The 24,066-nt window shown below is 34.4% G+C and overlaps 1 protein-coding gene across 1 annotated transcript in view; it reads left to right on the plus strand.

Moving 5' to 3' along the window:
• The window catches only part of LOC143253681 (uncharacterized), a 53,140-nt gene extending 38,291 nt beyond the window's left edge, over positions 1-14,849 (plus strand). Inside the window, exon 3 of the mRNA XM_076507929.1 lies at positions 14,669-14,849. Within this exon, the coding sequence (XP_076364044.1) occupies positions 14,669-14,704 (36 nt within the window). The 3' untranslated portion in view covers positions 14,705-14,849. The remainder of the gene's footprint in view (positions 1-14,668) is intronic.
• The last annotated feature ends 9,217 nt before the right edge of the window (positions 14,850-24,066 follow it).

Consider the following 24,066-nt stretch of genomic DNA (forward strand, 5'->3'; position numbering starts at 1 on the left):
TACATAAGGATTACATGTGCTAACCATCTCTAATTTAGCATCCCTAGTCATCACCACCCACTACCAACTCTTGGGCTACTCTTTTATTAACGAATAGTAACATTATAATTCCTCCACGGCTAAAAGGGAAAGCGTGTTTCAGGAGACGGGTATTCGAACCCACGACCCTCAGACTGTGAGTCAAGCGCCCGAACCACCTGGCCATGCTGGGCCAAGTATCAGTGGAAGATATACCAAAATATGAACCAATACCAAAACTCTTGGGCCCGGCATAGCCAAGTGGTTAAGGCACTCGACCCGTAATTCGAAGGTCACGGGTTTGAATCCACGTCATACTAAACATATTCGCCCTTTCAGCCGTGGGGGCGTTATAATGTACGATCAATCCTACTATTCGTTGGTAAAAGAGTATCCCAAGAGTTGGAAGTGGGTGGTTATGACTAGCTGCCTTCCCTCTAGTCTTACACTGCTGAATTAAGGATGGCTAGTGCAGATAGTCCTCGTCTAGCTTTGCGCGAATTTCAAAACAAACTAAGCCAAACTAAAACTCTCAGAAATGTGACTATTAGTACAAAGGTATATAGCTGAGATACAGAAGAAGGAGATATCTCATTCCACAATACCGCCAAAATATTACAGTATTAACAGTCTTTGTATGGTTTGCATAATTTTGGCATATATGTGTGAAGTGCTTTATGGGTCAAAAATATTGAAATAAATATGAAATATCTAGTATACAGCTAATATTCGTTGGTATATTAGTTATATTTGACTCGCCATGGTGAAATTATATAAGTAATATAGACTTACTGTGTTAAGCAAGAGTTTGTTTGTTTGTTTTGAATTAAGCACAAAGCTACACAATGGGCTATCTGTGCTCTGCCCACTACGAGTATCGAAACCCGGTTTTTAGTGTGTAAGTCCGCAAACATAGCACTGTGTCACTGAGGGGAGGGCGGTTAGCAAGAGAGAAATAAAATACCATACATGTAACACTATCCGTCACTGTATGAAGGTTACTTTTCTTCTTGTCTAGGACTATTAATGAACTGTAAAGTTCACTGAAACTGAAATAACTCAGTACAAAATAATGATTCGAGTATAGTTTGGGCCTCATATTTATTTTTAGTATTTTAAACAGTTTGCTGAATAACCGACAAAAATGAACTGATGTGTTCTGAAAACCTCATATAAATACAAGGTTCACTGGGGCGAGTAAAAGACAATTAAAAACACTAGCCGTTTAACAGACACTGCCTTTTCTCATAGTCACTGATGAGGAATGGAATACACGATAACGGTGTAGCTGAGTAATCAGTTGTGAACTGAATGACATGTTGGTCTTTACGTGTATTTTTATTATTCTTTAGTATACGAGTTATTGACTGAAATATAAACATTCTTCTTCAATTATATACATACAATTTGTTTGCTTGTTTTGAATTTCGCGCAAAGCTACTCGAGGACTATCTGCACTAGTCGTCCCTAATTTAGCCGTGTAAGACTAGAGGGAAGGCAGCTAGTCCTCACCACCCACCGCCAGCTCTTGGGCTACTATTTTACCAACGAATAGTGGGATTGACCGTCACATTAATAACGTCCCTACGGCTCAAAGGGAGAAAATGTTTGGTGCGACTGGGATTCGAACCCGCGACCCTCGGATTACGAGTCGAATGCCTTAACACGCTTGGTCATGCCGGACCTTATACACATACAATTGCAAGATGAAAGTGTTTTGTTTGTTGTGCTTGGCCTTGTAATTTTCATATTATAATGTTTTTTTCTACTGACTAACGGTTGGTATGATAATGGTTGTATTTGATAAATAACTAATTATTAGTAATATTTCTTAATGTAAAACTTGAAAATGCCGTAAATGTGTAGCCTGACTGACTGATGTTTATAAGAGCCAGTTAAACGTTGTTGATAAAATTGTTCATATTTCATGTCAGGTGTCTGATCAGTTAAACGTTGTTAAGATTGTTAATTGTCCTTGCCGTATCAGGTGCCAAACTGATTATTGTCGGTAATTGTCAGTTAATGTTGATATGATTACTAATTTTCGATGTCTCGTGTCAGGTGCTGCTTCATTTTTGCTGGCATGAGGCGTTTAATTGCATCACAAAATGTCAAACCCGACTGTTTTCTTTGTGTGGTAAGACTGTGGACCTATATTCTTGAGTATTGTTCTACTAGTCTGGCTGGAGAGTTGATGAAACACAGTAGAATGCCACTGAAAGAAATGACTGATTGTGTTTCCTTCGAAATGTGTGTTAATGTTGCTTCTGAAACACGCATGAGAAACATCAATTCTTTTCCAGGTTAATTGTTCACAAAGAATGAGCAATAGATAAACAAAAAATGTACATACGAGTTGATACAGAAAACGTTTCTACACTTTATGAAAATATGGAGAATTTTTAACACGATTTTAGACATTTACAAGATGTATCTATGAAAGAAGTCAGTCTTTTAATTGCCAAAAAGTACAGAGGTGGAAGTAATAAGACGAAAATTGTGTGAACTTACTGCAACTGTCTACGTAAAAGAAACCGACTTGATTCTTCACCACGTCGTTCCTCATTTTGGCAAGTATAGCGTTAGAATAGACGCTGAAGAACAGCACGTGTACATGCCCCTAGCCACTACCTCTTCGAAACAAGTTGCAGGAGCGGCCTTGTGGCTTTTAATTTGTGAAGGTAAATACGTTCATTAAGATAGCTATCTCAGTAAATGGAGTTTCAGAGGTTCGGAGGTAGAGACTAACAACAAAACATTGTTTCCTTTTGTCCAGTTCCATCGTTCTCACTTGCGCCCTCTACTGAACTCTCATTTGATATATTTTTACAACAAATTATTTTCTTCTGTTTCGCTCAAAGAATTAAAAAATAATTATTTTAAATTGAAAGTACCAAAACTATGAAAAAAGAGAAATATTCATTAACATTTCGTCATAATTAATCACTAACATATCAAGAATGAAACCTTAATATTTCACTTACCCGTTAATTATGAATCAGTTCAAAATTAAATAATAATCTTGTATCTACGTTTCACATTCTCAGTCCTTGTATTTCGGTGTAAGGTCTCTACTGTACTGACTGTTTCAGTACCTGGCCTTATATTGTATCGAGTATCAAGTTAACAGAAGCTCAGGTGCTCATCTGTCAGTACTTGGCCTTATATTGTATCGAGTATCAAGTTAACAGATATTCAGATACTCACCTCTGTCAGTACCTGGCCTCACAGTATATTGAGTATAAATATCAATAGACTTTACGAAATAAGGAAAATTAATAGAGAAACCATTTCTATGAAGATGATAATGGTAGGCACAACAAATTCTTGGGTTTATCCAGCTGCTTTATTATGTTTATGTAGTAATTTCACGAATAGGCTTCCAATTATTTTGTTCAGTCTTCTTTTGAAGGCGTCAAGAATTGCGTTTTTAAATTGATAACTAATGTAATCACGTCAATGAACAAAGATAACCACATGCTTAGTCCAAGGCAGCTTTCTTCTCTCCTACCAACAAGATACAGTGGTCACTTTTCTCTATAATATAGTTCTATTAAATAGGGCCTGGCATGGCCTAGCGCGTTAAGGCGTGCACTTCGTAATCTGAGGGTCGCGGGTTCGCGCCAAACATGCTCGCCCTCCCAGCCGTGGGGGCGTTATAATGTGACGGTCAATCCCACTATTCGTTGGTAAAAGAGTAGCCCAAGAGTTGGCGGTGGGTGGTGATGACTAGCTGCCTTCCCTCTAGTCTTACACTGCTAAATTAGGAACGGCTAGCACAGATAGCCCTCGAGTAGCTTTGTGCGAAATTCCAAAACAAACCAAACAATCTATTAAATAGCTTATCTGTTTTTAATTAACTTATGTTCAGAGTTACTGATGAGGACTGGAATTCTCCGAAACTGGTATAATCCAATAACATATGTTGATCAAAGTGTAGATTGAACAGAACCACTCTTAAACTTTGACTTCGAAAAAAAAAATCGGAATACTAAGTTTGTTTATTATAGGATATAGTAATGCTAGTCTTACCCTAACACTCATTTATAAGGTACTCCAACAACCTGCAGTTCTTTCTAGCTAAATTTTGTGTTACATTTTATTTCTTATTGCTTTCATTTCTTCGAATGAATAACCGCCTGTTTTAAGATTTATTAGATAGTCGATGTTCACTAAGAACTCATTGGAGGTCCTCTGGTGGCGGTAAATCCAGTAATTGCTACTCTGCGGTGGTAAATGTTGGAAGTAGTACTAATTTGGTTAGGTAAAGCGTAACGACAGGTTTAGTGTAATAACTTCATAACTGATACGAGATTTGTCTTTGTGCGTTCTGTACTGTACGTACATTAAATATTGTAACTAGCAGAATTCAAGTAATATTATTCTTTGCCAATAATATCTAATGAAATTCAATTACTCTGGTCCGTTATTGCGGATTCCTTGCCATGTGACAACAATCCAGGCCCGGCATGGCCAAGCGAGTTAAGGCGTTCGACTCGTAATCCGAGGGTCGCGGGTTCAAATCCCAGTCGCACCAAACATGCTTGCCCTTTCAGCCGTGTCGGCGTTATAATGTGAGGGTCAATCCCACTATTTGTTGGTAAAAGAGTAGCCCAAGACATGGCGGTGGATGGTGAGGACTAGCTGCCTTCCCTCTAGTCTTACACTGCTAAATTAGGAACGGCTAGCGCAGATAGCCCTCGAGTAGCTTTGCACGAAATTCAAAACAGACAGACAACAATCCAGCGAGGGTCCAACAAGTTGTCACAAACATCCAGAGCGTTATTTCAAACAGAAGTTAACAATGTCTGCTTTGCTTCATGGAAAAAAAAAATGTTTTGCATTTTTCTGATAACTGGTAAACCAACAAGTTCATGTCTTGTGAATTCTGGAAAATAGCAGAATTACTTTGGTTTGGAAATAATTTGGTAGCACGTAGAAGAATCCAAGTTGATCCAAACAATTTTGTATGTTATGATCATCGGTTAATAATGTGATTTCATGTGTTTGGAACTAATTTGGTAGCGAGTAGAATAACTGAAGTTGATCCAGGTTTAAGAAATAATACTATTTACAAACGAATACAATAATCTCAAGCCAAACAAAAATAAAATAACTAAATAATAACCTTTCGTAAATAAGCCAGTTGTAAACATCATCAGTTATGAAGTTCTGTCACTTGAGTAACTATTGTTCAGGTGAGTCCGTGCATAAACACACCGGCGGATTGGCGCGAATATACATGAATAAAGCGCGATCTTAATTTTCAGCCGCGGCTAAGCGGCTCACAGATCGACTTCGAATTTTTCATTTTTTTCCAAGTAAAAACTTTTAGCTCACTACTCCGTCATTTCTTGATCGATTTGAGATCTAATTTTAGTTTTGGACTCGGGAGGTCAAACCCTTTCGATTGACGTATTTGACTACGCTAAGGTTTCATTGATTAGTTTATTCTAATCCTTTCTAAAAGAATTTCAACTTGAGGGTAGGCTCGTGGTGAGGATACACGTGTCTCATGTTTGGTTTTGCTGGCGCGTGCAAAAATAAAGGTAATAAAAAAAAAAGGAAACAAAGACCTCATAGGTTAATTACTCTAATTCTATGTAAAATAACTTAAACTGCCGCGACTACTAAGAATTACTTCCTGATTATAAAATATGTATTTCATTCTGTTAATTTCATACAATGGGGATTATAAACAGCCAAATACTCTACAAAAGAAACACACTTTAAATTCACGTTCATAGTGAAATTAGTTTACGATATACGGGTAAAAATAAGAATCCTTTCTCTTCTGTGGGACTGTTTTATTTCATAAAAGTGACGTATATTTTCGCCATAGGTTTTGATCACAGTTCCCTGATACTCTTTTTCTTCTGTGGTATTGTTCAAGATAATGGGCTTGGCATGGCCTGGTGGTTATTTTGCTCAATTCGCATCTAGCGGTTACGAATTACATTCCTCGTCGCCGAAAATTCTCGTGCTATATGGCTGCTGTCCGAGATTTAAAATTCTTGACCTACAAAAATAACGGCCAACCCCAAACCAGTTGGTACTGAGATCGTAACGTAAAAAAAGAATCTAAATAATGCATATCTTGCATAGATTTTGTCAGATCACCCAAAGAATGATGCAAGGGATTTGAATGCGTTGATAAATTCAGCATTTCTTTTAAATTGCAGTTGCAATGAGTGAGATAAGAGGCTATTTCAATCAAAATTAGGGGAGTTCGTTTTATCCAACCAATTAGATAAAACGACTCCTAACCATAAGAAGTGCATTTTTGTTCAATATCTAAAAAAAAATTATATTAATTTTTTTTGTCTCAACCAGAAGTAGATAGTAGAATAAAATTTATTTTAAAATATTTTGCTTTTTTATGATATTCGTCCGAATTGGTGAAACCGTTTCAAAAGATAAGGTGGCCGTCTTATCCCTCTATATAAGCTAACTTATATACAGCAAAACTCCCTCTCTTTCAGATCCAGTAGCAAATTTGAAGTTTATAGCCATCTAACTCCAAAGTCCCAGCTGACGTAGCAAGCATAGTCAGTCACTTCTGCTACTTCAGCCAATCACAAATAACAGAACCTCTATTCTGACAGCTCAATCAACCCAGGTAACTGTCGAATGTACAACTCACAAAAACCACCTGGTGATCATAAGAGTAACCAGTCAAGGAGGAGAAAGAAATTGCTTAGCTGAACCAGAACTACAGAGGGGTCACAATTAAACCCACGTTTACGATGGGTAATAGTGGACAACAACATCAAACTAAAAAAATATGTGAAAATTGGAACAATTATGAAAATATAAAGAATAACGAAATGCATTATATCAAAATGTCACAGTCTCGCTTTTAAAATCGAAAAAATAGAAAATCCTTGGCTAACCAAATTCTCTACAGATCAGATAGCTAGAAACACGTATTATATATAGAAAAATCGTGAAACCTTTAACCTGCCTAGTTATTTTTTGTGAGTTTTAGTAATACTTTGATTTCCTTTATTTTTACAAAACGCAAAATTTAAATATACATTTTCGCTACCAATAAAAATCGTTTACAGCTCTGTTGGGTACTTGTCCTTACCGTCGACTAATATCTAATATTAAGAGAGCTTTCATAGGTTGAAACTGAAACCCTTAGTTACTCAATAAGATTTTAGTATCTTGTATATTAAAATTTATATTTTTTTACTCTCTTAAAATATAACTGTTCTATGGAACATAATAATTGGTTTAATTTGTTTTGAATTTCACGCAAAGATGTATGAGGGCTATCTGCGCTCGCCGTCCGTAATTAAGCAGTGTAAAACTAATGGGATGGTAGCTAGTCATCACCACCCACCGCCAACTCTTGTTACCAACTAATAGTGGGATTAATTGTACATTATAACGCCCTTACGGCCGAAAATGTTTGGTTGGAGGGGTTTCAAACCCGCGAACCTCGCATTACGAGTCGAGTGCTTTGACCACCTGGAGATGCTGAGCCGACATCCATCGTAGAGTCCCAGTAAGATATTTATTTACAGATTCTTTATTATGGAATAGCTTAATTTATCACGTTCTTTAAGTTTAATATATTTTATGTGTTATATTAACGTGTTGGCTGTGATATCAGTACTAGAAATAAAAGAGGTTGTAACTAAATGCAATGGAAATGTCATACCTATGTGGTCTGAAAATACACTATATCAAAACGTAGTCACGTGCCGACAGTATATGGTGTTCAATCTGACTAATCAGAAAGTGAAATATCATGATAAAACTTATGAGAGTACAAATAATTATACAACGTGCAATATACTATAGTGCAATTCCAGTCATAGCGGATAACAAACTTGTATAAATAAAATTTTAAGAATTTATGTGCGGAAGTAAAAAAAAATGTATAACTATATGTCGACGACAATACAAAGACTCATCACGTTGACTGGAATATGACAGACACATAACTCTACTTATCAGTTTTCATGGACAACAATTGTTATGACGTAAACTGGTGTAAGTTGATGTATTAAGTTGATCAAGTTTAAGATGATAGAGGATATTCCATGTGGAATCCTGCGGCAAAACTCTGTTTCGCTAAGGAACTTATGCAAGACCGAAAATAGTGCCTGAAACTATTACGATTAGTAATATAAGTGATAGAAGTAGAAAACCTAAACTCCCGCAAAGTGCTCTTAAATATCTCGGGGTATGTTCTATACGAGACAGACGACAATTCGATACAGATCTTACCAACGACCTTGGTGTATATACAGATGTGAATGTTACCGAGAAAACAGTGAGTTGCGTCTCAGTGGCCGTGTTGCTGGTTGAAAACAGCCGCTGAGAAGAAAACACAGAATATGATTCATCACACTGTTCACTGTCAGACTCCCACAGAAAACATAATAAAGTAGCACAATCAAGTCGTCTTGTTTCTATGGTTTTTGAAGAACTGATGTTAGCCATTACTTAGTTTGCAAAATTTTTATTTATAAATCATTATTTGCAGTAACTACTTGTAGTAACCGTTATTGAAAGTTGTATTATTATTATTTCTGTATTAAAATATATTTGTATTAAGAAAGAAAATTATATTTACCAATCTTGTTGGTAAATATCATAAATTTGATACATCCTGACATATAACTTCTAAATTTGAATTACGGTTTACCTCAGTTTCAGACTATTGGAAATCGTAATACGTAACACAATACACTGGAAGCTCGTTCGTAATAAATTATCACACATAAACATAACAGACATGGGATAGATGTATTTATACATAAAGTTTTAACAGTAATATTTAGTGTTTATCTATTATTGGCTGGAAGATGCTGTTTCAGCCTGTATTTAAGGTTTTTAAAGCAACATCAAATCTATATAAGAAAGTTAACTATAACAACTATGTGTTTTTATGTAGTTTATCTTGTAAAACCGAAACTAAATACAAGTGAGAAATCTTGATTAAAATAATTAATAATTAATTTTATTTCATTTTAGGAACTTGAAAATTTGATGAGTTCAAGTTTATTTATTTTAATTTACCCTCAAGCTTATGTAAAAAAAAAAACATTAGCAGAAGCAAAAAATAAACGAGACAGTAAAAAAAGACACGAAAACACTGAAAAAGAGATAAAACAGACTTGGAATTCCAAACATTTAAGAGAAAGTTCGGGTCGTGCTAACCGGGGGTATGTGGGATTGTGAAACATAAAACACGAGTATGTGAAACGTGGTTTTACTAAACAACAACAAGAAAACTGTACAGCTACAAAACTACGAGTTGAAACTCCGAAAGGAAAATAAAAATAACAAAGTGAAACAAATGAGGTTAAAATACGAAATAACAGGTATAGGAGTTATAATAAGTAATAGAAAAAGTAGAGAAGAAGGCATACTTGATTTTTTACAATAATGAAAAGTTAATACAACCGAGAAGAGGTTTCTGAACCTGTTAAAAATTAATAATGATAAAAGGTAGCACAACTTTGAAAGTGTCTTGTGCACCTGCACATCGACGTTTAGGGAGTAGGTTTAATGTCGAGAGTAATTACGATCATATAATCACTCTAGAAACACCTTCAGGGTGCAAACATAATGAAACCAGTTATTTCTGACTGGAGACAAAGATAAGAAATTAGTTTTGGGATTTTTTCTGCCACCAGATATAAGGCTTTACTAATCATCCACTTATACTCTGACAACTGAGTTTGAAGAAATGAATGTTTTATTTTTAAGAACATTCCTACCATCACACAAAATACTAAATTCGTGTTCTCTGAAGGTTCGGCGCTAAGCCTCAAATCATGCTTATAATGGTAAAATTCATGGTTCGATTCTCGCAGCGAACATAGCGTGTGTGTTCTGTTGTGTAGCTTTACACTGAAAGGACAAAAAAGTAACTAATTCTCTATTAATTAAAGTTGATTTCCAGGACCACTAGATAGGTAAGCAAACTGAGGGTTTATTTTGTGTAACAAAGTGACATCTTTTTAAAGGCCTCTCAATGCACTAATATGTGATCAAACTGGGTGTTTACTTTGTGTCATAAAAGAGCCATTTTTTTGAAAGACACCAGATGTGACTAGAATGAGGTTTTAACTTATAGAACAGAAGAAGCAGTCTTTTGAAGCCCTTCCATACCATTCAATAGATTTGTTTCCACATGATGATGAAAAACACAAAAATAATTTTTATTGTAGTTTCAGTTGAAGTGGTGAGAGTTGTGAGTTGTATTCTGTCTTCTGTCATCCTTCAAGTTATTTTTTGATACATTTGTTGTTATTGTTGATATACGTAGAGGGATAGGAGAAAAGCAATAAATATAAGTAAAATAATGCAATACTATTTAGTTAATACGTAAAATAAATACAAGTATTTAGATTTAACTTCTTCTGCACAAAACTTGTAGAAAACTAACTCTTATTAGATCCCAGTTATGTATAAAGATCAACTTAGATATCGCAGGTAGATGCTGGACTTGTAAAAAGGTTACTTGCATAAAAAAACACGTCAAACGAAACTATGGATGAATATTACGTTCAGAGTTTATAGGTCATCATGCTTCACGTGCAGTTGGTTTCAAAACCTAATTCAGAACCACGATTATTAAAGGATGGAGTGCAAACATTCTTTGGAAATTTACATTTGCCGATAACGAGAGTCCTTCTTAACCACTCACTGATGATAAAGGATCAACTGAATCTATTTGTTATTTCGAAAAAGATGGCGCAATAGGTTTGTTAAATCGTGATTTCCCAGTCTCGAGAAAGATGCATCTCTAGTGTTTGGTTATTCTGATATATAAATTTAATTATTTAGGAAAAATTATATGCATAAAAAATGGGCCTTTTACATATATCGTTTTATGAAGCACCAACAATTATTTATCTGGCCATACTGACTTCCAGAATTTTAAAATGTCTTCAAAATGTTTAAACTTACGTCGTCTCCACTTTAGTAGATGATCCATCAAGGTAATGTATCCTTGTGCACTGTCAAACTGTAGAAGTGTGTATTTTCCAGCTATATTACTGTGTGATGTCTAGCAGTAAGGCATGGCGTGGACAGGTGGGTTAAGGTGTTCGTCTCGTAATCCAAGGATCGCAGGTTCGAATCCCCGTCGCATCAAACGTGTTCGCTCTTATAGCCGTGGGGCGTTATAATGTGACAGTCAATCCCACTATTCGTTGGTAAAATAGTAGCCCAAGAGTTGGCGATGAGTGGCGATGACTAGCTGTCTTCCCTCTTGTTTTACACTGCTAAATTAGGGAAGACTAGCGCAGATAGCCCCCGTGTAGCTTTGCACGAAATTCAGAAAACAAAACAAACAATCTATCAGTGTGTGTCATCGTTGGCCACTTGATGAAACTGAATTGTGTATTTTGGTCTTATAGTTATAACACAACTGCAGCGTCAAAGTTTAAAGCGTTACTTTGTGGCAACCGAACGTGAGCTATGGATCCAAAAACTCACAGTTTGAAATGCTAATCACAAGGCAACGCTCAGTCCACACATGCAGATAAACTCACAGAATAATAAGCCCCTGCGTTTAATTATTTCGAGTTGCGTTAAAAAACTGTTCAGTGCAGATTAAATGTCAACATAATAACATCATTTGTACTCCATAAGTCGTAATATTTTAACAGCCACGTGTAACATAAATTACAGTTTAAAATTTGTGTTATCGTTTAACATGCTTATAATCCAGCATTCTTCAGTTTTGTTTTCACAAAGTTGTGAGATACTTTCAAAGGAGAACATTAGTTTCAAGTGCTTGATGCTTATTAAACCTGATATATCATAACATTACTGTCAGAAAATAAAATTTGTTAATTAAAGCAAAGATTTTGAAGACTAAACACATGTATTTGAAGGCTGTAATGTTAGATAGAGAGGGGGAAAATCTATTTATTTCAACCTTACTAAAAATTATTGGAACAGTATCCTTTTTTATAAATGTATATAAAATGAACGTCTCAGACAAAAAAGTTCGACTGCTTGAGCCGTGGGCTCGGCATGGCCAAGCGTGTTAAGGCGTTCCACTCGTAATCCGAAGGTCGCGGGTTCGAATCCTGGTCGCACAAAACATGTTCGTCCTTTTACTCGTGGGGCGTTATAATGTGACGGTCAGTCTCACTATTCGTTGGTAAAAGAGTAGCCCAAGAGTTGGCGGTTGGTGGTGATGACTAGCTGCCTTCCCTCTGATTTTACACTGCTAAATTTGGGACGGCTAGCGCAAATAGCCCTCGAGTAGCTTTGCGCAAAATTCAAAACAAACAAACAAGCTTGAGTCGTAAAATTATCTATGTGATAAATATATCAAACCATCGAATGTTTTGCCAAAAAGCTTGAACTTTATCTTTTATTTTTTAGTAGAAAACAACAGTAAATTTTGTAGAATAATCAGAAAAAAAAGCAAACCAACTTCCAAATATCCATATTAAAGTAGATTTCTTCTGGTTCAACATTTACTTTTATACTTCAAGCCAAGTCCATAGTTTTGGAATCCAGAATTTGACATTAGGAGAGTGTCATACTTGTCGTCACTAGGTTGTGTCATGTCTAAATGCTATATCACTTCCTTAGTTAATTAAAAGGGTTAAACACTATAAGGTCTTTTATTTAACTCTGTTATATGTAATATTCTTATATTTTTAGCACAATTCGTACATAATATGGAAATCTTTTTATGTTGGGCATGATAGTAAATGTTATACCCGATACAAGATACAGTTATTTTGTAGCTGTTCTTCATAAATTGAGCAAGTTTTTTTTGTTTTTTTTTTACGTAGGTGAATTGAATTATCTGTTGATATTAGTAAGCTAAACAATATTATAATCTTAAAGCGTCCTCTACTGGACTAAATGTAATGTGTGCGGCTTGGTTAATCGGGTTCGCTACAGCTGCGAAACAAAAGTGGGAGAGGGTGTTGGTACATTAGTGGATAGTAAACACAGGTTGCCTACATTAGGGTTAGTTCTAAATATACGAGGTTTCTCCCTAACACAGGTGCATTAAATTGCCGCCACTCATTTCCTGGAAGTCTCTTGTTCTTTCGAGTAGAAACTCGTCCCCTCCTTACCGACCTCACCCTTGCTCTGAGTAAAATTAGGGTGGCAGTTAGTGAACGCCTCGTGAAACAAATTCTTCAGAGGAGGTGTGATCTCATTACGTCTAGTTGTTCCTCCGAAGCTCCAACGTTGTCAGTGTTCCAAGCCACGTGTATATCTTGTATGTAAAACACGGACAACGCTATTTGTTGATAATAGATCAACTGCCTAGAAATTTAATTTTATGGGTCAGGCGTGGCCAAAAAGTTAGAGTAACCAGACTCTGGACGATAAGGTCCAAGGTTCGCGTGCTATTGCTACACAAAAGAAAGAAAAAACAGACGCTTAGCACTTTGTGGTCAAATATGCGTTATATTTGTTTGTTTGTTTGTTTTTTATTTCGCTCAAAGCTACTCAAGGGCTATCTGCGCTAGCCGTCCCTAATTTAGCAGTGTAAGACTACAGGGAAGGCAGTTAGTCATCACCACCCACCGCTAACTCTTGGGCTACTCTTTTACCAACGAATAGAGGGATTGACAGTAACATTATAATGCCTCCACAGCTGAAAGGGCAAGCATGTTTGGTGCGACGGGGATTCGAACCCGCGACCCTCAGATTACGAATCGAACGCCTTAACACGTTTGGCCATGCCGGGCCCATGCGTTATCTAAGAGTGACGATCAAATCCCACTATTCATTTAGAATAGATCAAGAAATGAGAGTCATTGCGTTTGATAAGCTGCCTCTCTACAGTGTATAAATTAAACGTTAGGATAATTAGAGCAGATAGCCCGTATGTAGGCTTTCTCTAATAACCCAAACAAGCGTTGATGTGGTATATGTATGTTGCTTATAAGCTATGAACTTGGTAATAAAATAATTGATGCAAGTTAAAAGTGTTCACAATCCACAGAATGTGGTTGTGGCAACAGGGACTTGGATTTTGTGGAGATATAAAGATGTATTTCAATTTGAAAGGTGAAACATGGACGTTTTATTTCTAGCATTCTGTTTGCACATTCCCTTCATAAAAAGTCAATCAACTGTTTTTTTCTTTCTATATGCTTTGTATATGTTTAAAAATTAAGGGATCGTTAGTGTCCATATACCGTTTATATATTTAATACGTAAGGGATCGTTAGTGTCCATATACCGTTTATATATTTAATACGTAGTGGATCGTTAGCGTTCATATACCTTTTATGTATTTAATAGGTAAGGGATTGTTAACCGTGTAAATGTTTAAATACAAAGTGACCGTTAATATTAATTTATTGTGTATATGTTTAAAAATCAACTGACCGTTAATATTTATATAGTTTTAAAATTGTGTCAAGGTATTTAACGCTTAATTATAAGATACTAAATACTTTATTTATTCCTCTTATACCATTATAAGTGTATTTAATGTTAGTAAGCCTAAATATATTGTCTCTAGCGGCAAAATAGAAAAATCTCCCAGTGTAGTGCAAACAAACCCAAACACATATATAAACATATAGTAATGTACAGTATCTTGAAAGAGAATTCACTCTTACTAATAATCTCACACTTTGATGAAATAAAAATACTATATACAAAAATTAATTACTTTGTTTTTATTCAGAACTCTGATTATCGGACGTATCACTGTTATGTGTGAAGGAGGTTGAATGTCAGCAAAACCTGCAAAGACCCACAGAATGCAATACGAACGCCCTAACTTCCAGGCCTACGTATACTGATTGTATTGAGGTTGTGTTAATTTGTAATTAGACGACTAAAACGAATAAACTCCTTAATTAATACTGTTATCTTCTATGCTCATTCCACTAAGCAGTAATGTATTTGTTTATTTTACTATTTTGAAAAATCAAAAATATTTTGTTAAGTTTCAGTTGCAAAATAGTGTCAACTCTTATCGATAGAAAAAAAAACGTTATTATCAAAATAATCTTTGAGATCATAAAGCTGATCTTTGCTTTGGTTTGGTGTATGACATGGAAGTGTTCATGTTTATCAAACAGTAACCCTTATTGCATGTAAAAGTCGTAAATGTATGATCTCAATTTTGAATTGCCAAATAAAGCAATAATATTTAAACAACAATAGTTTATCTTCATAGATGTAAGCTAAGGAAATATTGGAAGCCTATAGGCCTAACACTTGCAACAGAAATTGCATTTACGTAACGTTTATTAGAAACGTTACTTTTTTACAAGTGTTGAGTAATAAATACTAACAGGACTAATTATTTTTACACCTTTCACTGGCTGTAATTTATATTCCGTGTTTTTAAGAAACCTGAGAGTTTGTGTGTGTGTGTGTTTTCTCACTTTGTCACGTTTTGAGTTTGTTTAAATTATATTTCAGAAATCTAATCTTTTGTTAACACTGAAATTACACTTGTTTCTCTTGTTTTTGCTTTTCACAAAATTTTGAATGTATTTATGAGGTATGCTTTCATCATATGTGCAAAATCGGTATCAGCAAATTAGAGTGTACAATTGATTGTGTGTGTTTGTGCTTCTGTACGAGAAAGTATGACTTCTTCAATGTGCGTTTCTGTCCGAGTTAACTACCGAAATTGGAAGCAAGTTAATTATCCACCTCTATGTGTGTGTGTTTCGCCAGCAATTTGTTTTTCGAAAATGGCTGAATGTATTTGGAAGAAGGTTGTTATGCATATTGATTGTGACCAATTTTAGAAATGATTACTTTTAGAAGTTCAAGGTCACGAAAATTAAAATAAAATCCTGTTTCTTAACACGGTGATCGATTTTCCACAGTATGCTTGCATCAGTATAAGGCGTATTAAAGTATGTTTTTTATAGATGACAAAACATTCAAACGCAGATTAAACGTGGTTACACAAAATCAGTATCTAAAGCATATTAAGTACAGTTACGCGAAATCATTATCCAAATACATGTTAGATAAAACCACTTGAACTTATTCGAACTTGACTAAGTTAAAAAATTATTTTATACACAATTTAAATTTAGCAACATGGAATCAATATTCATACGCAAATCAGAAACGTATATAAAATCAAATCAACATTCTTACGAAGATCAAATATGGCAACTTAAAATTAATTGTCACACGCTATTTAAATATAGCTCCGTATAGTTTTACTTTGACATTTATCAGTTACATTCTTTGAACTATTATACAACGAAGAACAAGGCCATATCCAGCACACAATACCCAATTTATCAAACATTATAATGTGAATTAAAGTAATTAAAATGACAGTTATGAATTGCAACATTTTTGAGTCAAACACCAATCGTTAACACACAAGTAAAAACTGATTTCAATTCGTAAATACACCCACTAGTCGTATTTATTTTGAACATAGTTTTGAGCACTTTTTGTTAGAGTTTTAAATAAATACTTTCAGCAACTTCACAGAACGGTCGTGTACTTCTAAAATAACAAAATATAAGTTACTGTTGTGAATCCGCTTCAATAACAGAGTCTGTCTTTTTCGTTCATTTCTTTCTCGAGAAATTAATACTGTGCCCAGCATGACCAAGTGGTTAGTGCGCTGGACTCAAAATCTGAGGGTCGCTGGCTCGAATCCCCGTCATATCAAACACGTTCGCCCTTTCAGCCCTGGAATTCAATCCCACTATTTGATGGTGAGTGATGATGACTAGCTGCCTTCCCTTTAGTCTTACACTGTTAAATCATGGATGACTAGCGCAGATAGCCCTCGTGTAGATTTGCTAGAAATTCAAAAACAAACAAACAAACAGTTAATATTTCCTTAGCCGAATCTTTTACTAAATTAACAACTTGTTTTACAAGACTATAAATTCAAGTTACACTAATCTTATGGTAGCTTTATAGAGAATGTCGTCTATTACAATAAATGTTATTCCACTTTAACAATTAGTTTCCCGCCATGCAACGTTGATCATATTTGACCTTCAAAAATTACAAAAAATATGTCCATATGTCTGTCGTTATTAATGCACATGAACCTTTTTTGGCAAGACAGTGATTAATAATATGTATGTTTACCAATTATTTTTGACTGAGTTACAGAGCAAACGTTGTGTGAAAAAAATCGATTCCCATGTTAATAGGTAGGGATTTGTTTGTTATTTAGCGACCTTGACGTGACCTTGACCTTCCAAAAATTAATGCTTCTGAGTTTCGTCAAGTCAAAATGTGTACGAACGTTTGTCCAAATCTATTTAGCCGTTTTTGAGAAATCTTGCTGACAGACACAGATACAGAATGAAAACGTAACCTCCGTCACTGCAGCTATTACATTCATATATTGTACCTCGTTCTTTGCAATTAGCACTGATTTGTACAAACTGAGAAACCATGGTGCATGAAGTGTTCATAAATCTAACTTAATAAAACTTACTAATAACGAATTAAAAGTGGTTAAAAGCAGTAAGTATAAGAACTTTGGACGTGATCGAAATCGACATACAATGAGCTAATCTAATTTAAAAAATTAGCGCTCTTCTAATATTCTTGATGGTGATAATTTGAGCTTGCGTTCCAGTCTTAATTACTAAAAATTGTGAGAGCATTAGCGCTTTTTCTAGAACTCTCTTGTTCGCGACAGTTTGAGGTAGCGATCTCGTCTCTAGTACTGAAAATCGTTAGAGCATTAGCGCTTTTTCTAGCACTCTCTTGTTCGCGACAGTTTAAGGTAGCGATCCGGTCTCTAGTAGTGAAAAACCTTAGAGCGTTTGTTCTTTCTTTTAATTGTCACTTGTTCGCCCAAATAAGTTCATTGTAAATATTACATAAAACTACTTTACAGATTTTTAAAGTTGTAAGATTGTAGGCTATCATACTAAAATTGTGACTTTTCTCACATGAAAACTTCCGAAAGATAATAATGATCAACCATACCAAATCTGAAATTCAAAGTACATTTCGTATCAACATTCGATCTGAGATTCGAAACTTCAATAAACGGACGTTTGGGAACACCAATTTTTCTTTTATTTCTGCATTCTTCCCTGTGAAACATGTAAACCCTCTTTGAAGAATTTTCTCTTCCGATAAAAAACCAGAAAAGAAATATATGTTTATCACTTGATCTCTTATGTTTTTAACATTTTTATCGTCATGGTTACGTTCGAACAGCTATTGGTGGATCATAAGACTACATTCCAAATGCTTCGAATTTCTTTTACGTAAGTGACATAAATTTCATTGTTAATAGTAACCTCGAAAACTTCACCTAGTGGTAGAACTATAGCTTCTTGTTTAAATCTAAATTTCAAAGATGTTCCATTGTTCAGGAGGCTAAGTAAGTTAAAGGTATAACAAATTATAAGCTATAAAGTCTCATACGTACTGGCATAGCATTGCATGTATGAAATACGACTTAATACCAGACGTGGTCATAAAAGAAACTTGACCATGTAGCCTCTTTAAATTTTTTTTCGGTCAGAAAACAATATATAAATCAGGTTCTGGGCTTTTAATGTTCACCTAGAGGTAAATTATGGCAAGTGTTTTGTTTTTTTTCATTTTCAAGAATAGTTACAACATTTAAATAGAAACACCAAGAAGTAGATTTTGACTCATTATTTTTATTTTAAAAATACGATGAAAAATTAATTTTATATTTAAATGATTTTGATAATTCGTCAAAATAAAAGCGAAACGTCACTTGTATTTATTCGCCATAATATGTATTCCTATAATGTATTTGCTGTTGGTTAGTAATAAAATAGGAATATATATTATAACATAAGGTAAAAGATGTGATAATATACTAAACTGTTGAGACTGAGGTTTTAAGCCTGTTATTTAATATTATGGTAAAAAAGTATTCCAAAAAATAAACAAATTGTTTGTGTAATGAAGGCATATAATATATCTGTAAAAACATGACACTTTTAATATAGTAGTTAAATGAAAAAAAAAACCTACAAAATAAAGTTGTGAAAAATGTGTTTCGTACAAGTTCAACTGAAGCGACTATAAATTCAGATAAAATGTAGTATTCTGAGACCTTCAGTTTCAGGACTCGATCCCGGGTCCAACTAAAAACGTTTAGAAAATATTTACTCCTACCAATAGAAATCTAGGTTGCTTATTTCTCAAGTATTTTAAAAGTAATACTCATTAACCTGAGAAATACATGTACATTTGTGATAGTCCACCATTTTATTTTATCTCCTGTGACATAATTTGACACTCCAAAGTAGGTGCTGTACAAACTGTTCTAAAAGTTCTAAGATAAGCAACAACACTTTAACTTATTGCAAACGTAATTTATTCGTTTATTTGTTATTATTAAGCAAAAACACACACAATGGGTTATCTGTGTTATGCCCATCCCGGAACAGAAACCAAATTTTTAGAGTTATAAGTCATCATATTTATGACTGAGCTACTTCAGGACAACAATATCTATACCATAATTCATCAAGACAACCTTAAAAGTTTCTTTTTGTAACACAGTGTCGACTAAAAGACTGAAGTTTCAACATTGAAATTTTTAAAAAAATATATTTAAATGTAGACAATCATTCTATATTTATACTCAGTAATGCAATATTAGGCATAAGAAAGAAATTATAACACATTGCTTAATATCAGAGTTGAATGGTGGTTCGTTCATGTTTTCTGTACAACTTCCTTAAATTACCGCTGCGAAATTACATGTCAACTGATTCTACATATTTTACAAATTTGGATTATTAAACAGAGGTCAGTCTGGTCACTTTAAACGTTCACTAGATATTTTATTCTCTTCCAAATACCATTACTGAACAGGTACTATGTTAACATTAATAATCCTACTGGATCTAAAAGTCGGAGCTAACTGAACTTCGTTCACTGAGTGCTGCTTGATAATTCAGGATTTTGTATTTCTTTTCTATTTGCATTTCCTGTAGGAGAAAAATATATATATATATACTATTATACATCCATCACATTGTTACGGCTTATTTCCACACTTTACTTCTTATGTTCACAAACTCTCCTCTAGAATTCTAAATACATTCAGCATTCAGTTCACAACTGTCCCATTCCTTGTATCCGAACTCATGATTTTTCCCAAAGTCTGAACGATCAATTTCGCTTGTGATTTGTCGGGTGGTTCGCTGAAACGTCTCCAGTTTTACTGGTGGCTTTAACTACATACAAATGTTCCTTACTTTTTATTTTGGAAGAGGGTGCTCCCAATGAGTCAGTGGTGAGTTTACGGACTTACAATACTGTGGGGTCGGTTCTATGTAGTGGACAAAGGGCACATACCTTTACTTGTAGTTTTGCATTAAATTAAACAAATTGAAGATGCCTGAAATAGACTTAATTTTAAAACTCTTTGAAAGATACTCACGGTGGTTCCATTCAGTTTTTGTTGTAGTTTTCACTGACATAGGAATACAAAATCACAGATAGTGTGTTAGTAATAATGGTCCAGTTCTTTCAGATAAGTGATACAGTAAGAGATGGAGTAGTTAAAATTTCAGGAATAATGATGCTATTATTTCTGTTTATAATGCACCGTTATCATTTTCTTACTGACTAGACTCAGTCTCATGACCGTCACTGAATACAGTTTTATCTGATCATGCCTGCTAGACTCAGTCTCATGACCGTCACTGAATACAGTTTTATCTGATCATGCCTGCTAGACTCAGTCTCATGACCGTCACTGAATACAGTTTTATCTGATCATGCCTGCTAGACTCAGTCTCATGACCGTCACTGAATACAGTTTTATCTGATCATGCCTGCTAGACTCAGTCTCATGATCGTCACTGAATACAGTTTTATCTGATCATGCCTGCTAGACTCAGTCTCATGACCGTCACTGAATACAGTTTTATCTGATCATGCCTGCTAGACTCAGTCTCATGACCGTCACTGAATACAGTTTTATCTGATAATGCCTGCCAGACTCAGTCTTATGACCGTGACTGAATACAGTTATCTGACTATGGGTATAATCCAACATGTAAAGGGACGTTCATCTTATCCTACTCTCAGAACAGTTCTACTACATTTTTCAAAGAATGCTTGTTCCCCGCTGGGACAGCGGTAAATTTACAGAGTTAAAATGCCAAAATTAGGGATTCGATTCTTCTCGATGGACACAGTTGATAGCTCAATGTGGTTTTGCTATAAGAAAACACAAACACACAAAGAAAGTACAGCTCTGAAATATTCTTCGCTGATTTGATTTAAATAAATTGTTAACGTGGTGAAAGTCTTTAATCATGTGTTCAGTGAAGTAATTAATGAAGATTGTTAACTTCTATTTGCTCAAAGTACAAAATCAGATGTCGCCAGAAAAGTTGTTGTTGCATAAATGTTGACTTTATTACAATACAATGGACTTTGGCTTCCCCCGCGGCCTTCGCACTCAACTAACAGTGTTTAATGGTAAACTGTGTTTACTTACTAAATATGACAATATACGATCCAAAAGATTTAGAGTGCGCCCCCTTCAGTTTTTTGTTCAACCCATCTCAGCCCCTTCGTCGGGAAGAGGTTGGTTACACCCTTGAAAATAATAGAAAATGGAGCCCGTAGAACAATAGTAAAAACCTTTTTTTTTTCCTTTATTAACTGAAGTAAGTATTGTGTTTAATAATGTTTAATCTGACTGACCTTTATCAAAAAATAAAAACAAAACATTGTGAGGTATTCAGCAAGGCACAGGTGGTTCTTCAGAATATCTTGTTAGATCTGACGTAAGTACTTCTTACAGTTGTTCAGTAGGTCAGTGGTAAATTTGAGGACTTATTATTCTCAAATTTGCAATTCGATTCCCTGTGGTCTCTTATCCTGTCGTTCAGACCAACTAATGAGTTTGTAATTAAAGTTTCATTGAAATTCTTAGCCTACGTGATACAAAGTGCATTGATAATAAAAATAAACAAAATATTGACTGATGAAAATCTTTAACTTGAACAAGAAGAAATTACAATTTTTATCTGTTCTAAAAATTAGTAACGGGATATCTGAAGTTGAATTAAGTTTTTAAAACTACTTATATTAATATTGACACCAAAAGTAAAACCTAATATTTATTTAAAATAATAATGAATAATACTGAAAATAGTTAAGAACATTTAGAGTCTCTAAACTCTGTTTTAAGGTTTTAGAAAAGTGTTTTGACGACTTCTATCTCACTTCAATTTTATATTAGCGATATATTAAAATTTATATTAAGTTTGGTTATTATTATGTAAGTCTAACATGTTTTTACCAATTCACCTTAAACGTTTTTTTTTAATAATCAAAGAAAACAAAAATAAGGTAAAAGTTCAGAATTAAGAAAAACATAAACATCTTTCGCCGTTGTAAATGATAAATATGCTCCATATGGTTAAACACTATAGCAACCAACTTATAACAATAAAGGTTGAAACACTATATTCACTACAATACTGGAGATTTAGAACACTATCTGAATTTGGAACCTAAAGTTTAGAACCTCAGTTTAAGTGTTATTTAGGGTTTTCTCAATTGTTTGGAATAAACAAGAATATTCTATTAATTTGATACCCTTACACGCAAACGATATCAGTTATAATCTTAAAATGTTTTGTTGGAAGTTTTATACCCGCTGCATTGTTAGTGGTATCAAAGTTAGAAAATGGAACGAGCAAAACAAAACAAATAAAAAACAACAACAGTGCAACGTCACATTGCGAACAGCCAATAAAGCGTCTTACTGTTTTAACCGTTCTTATTTTGTGGAAGTTGCAAAGATTCGTTTAACCGTTCACATAAATCACAAATAGAGGTTCAATACACTCTTTGTTGTAATGAATCTGGTGAAAACTAAAATAACTGTAAATACAGCAAACCAATTATAGGAAGGATAAATAGTAAACAAAACGAATATTAAAAAATTAGAAAAAATCAAACATAACAAGCAAAGGAAAATGAAACAAGAACTGAAAACTAGAGACTATAAAAAGTACTTTAAAGATGTGCAGATGAAGATGGCCGGGTTCACGGACACAGCCTTACAAAAAGACAAATGCTAATTACACTTCTAAACAGCTGGTGCAACTAGTAACCAGGGGTGCCGCTGTATTAGAGGGGTGGAGAAAGATAATAGTCTGAGACACTCAAGACCGAAGGGGACAAACTATGTATCTACAAAGTGGAGGTGTGTGGGTAGGGAGATGTTACTGAAAACATTTGGATACTTTATACTGATAAGATATGCTTGAAATTTTAACTGTTTTTCGGTCATTCTAAATTAAGAGTCACTCATAGGTTTAGCGAAAACAAGCATATTTTTGTAAAATTTTAAAGTATTTGCTACCAAATGCCATTTTGTGTATTTTGATTGTAAAAATCTAATGAGAAAGAAGTAAAATATATTTGTTACACACAGATAAAACTAAATGGAGAGGAGTGTATGTTAGTTACACACATATCACAACGGACAGATGTATATGTTTGTAACATACAGATTAATCACAATGGAGAGATATATGTGTTTGTAAGAGAGAGAAGTATGTGCTTGCAATAGACATGGATATACCACAACAGAGAAGAGTACGTGTTTGTAATATACAGGAATATACCACAATGGAGAGGAGTATGTGTTTATGACACACATACATAAACCACAACGAAGAGGAGTATGTGTTTATAACACATATGAATATACCATAACAAAGAGAAGTATATGTTTATAACACACATGAATATACCACAACGAAAAGGAGTATATGTTTATAACACACATGAATATACCATAACAAAGAGAAGTATATGTTTATAACACACATGGATATACCACAACGAAGAGGTGTATGTGTTTATAACACACATGGATATACCACAACAAAGGAAAGTATGTGTTTATAACACACATAAATATAGCACAACGAAAAGGAGTATATGTTTATAACACACATGGATATAACACAATGAAGAGGAGTATGTGTTTATGACACACAGAGATATACCACAACGAAGAGGAGTATGTGTTTATAACACACATAAATATAGCACAACGAAAAGGAGTATATGTTTATAACACACATGGATATA

This window comes from Tachypleus tridentatus, chromosome 6, assembly GCF_004210375.1.
Source record: "Tachypleus tridentatus isolate NWPU-2018 chromosome 6, ASM421037v1, whole genome shotgun sequence".
Classification (NCBI taxonomy): domain Eukaryota; kingdom Metazoa; phylum Arthropoda; class Merostomata; order Xiphosura; family Limulidae; genus Tachypleus; species Tachypleus tridentatus.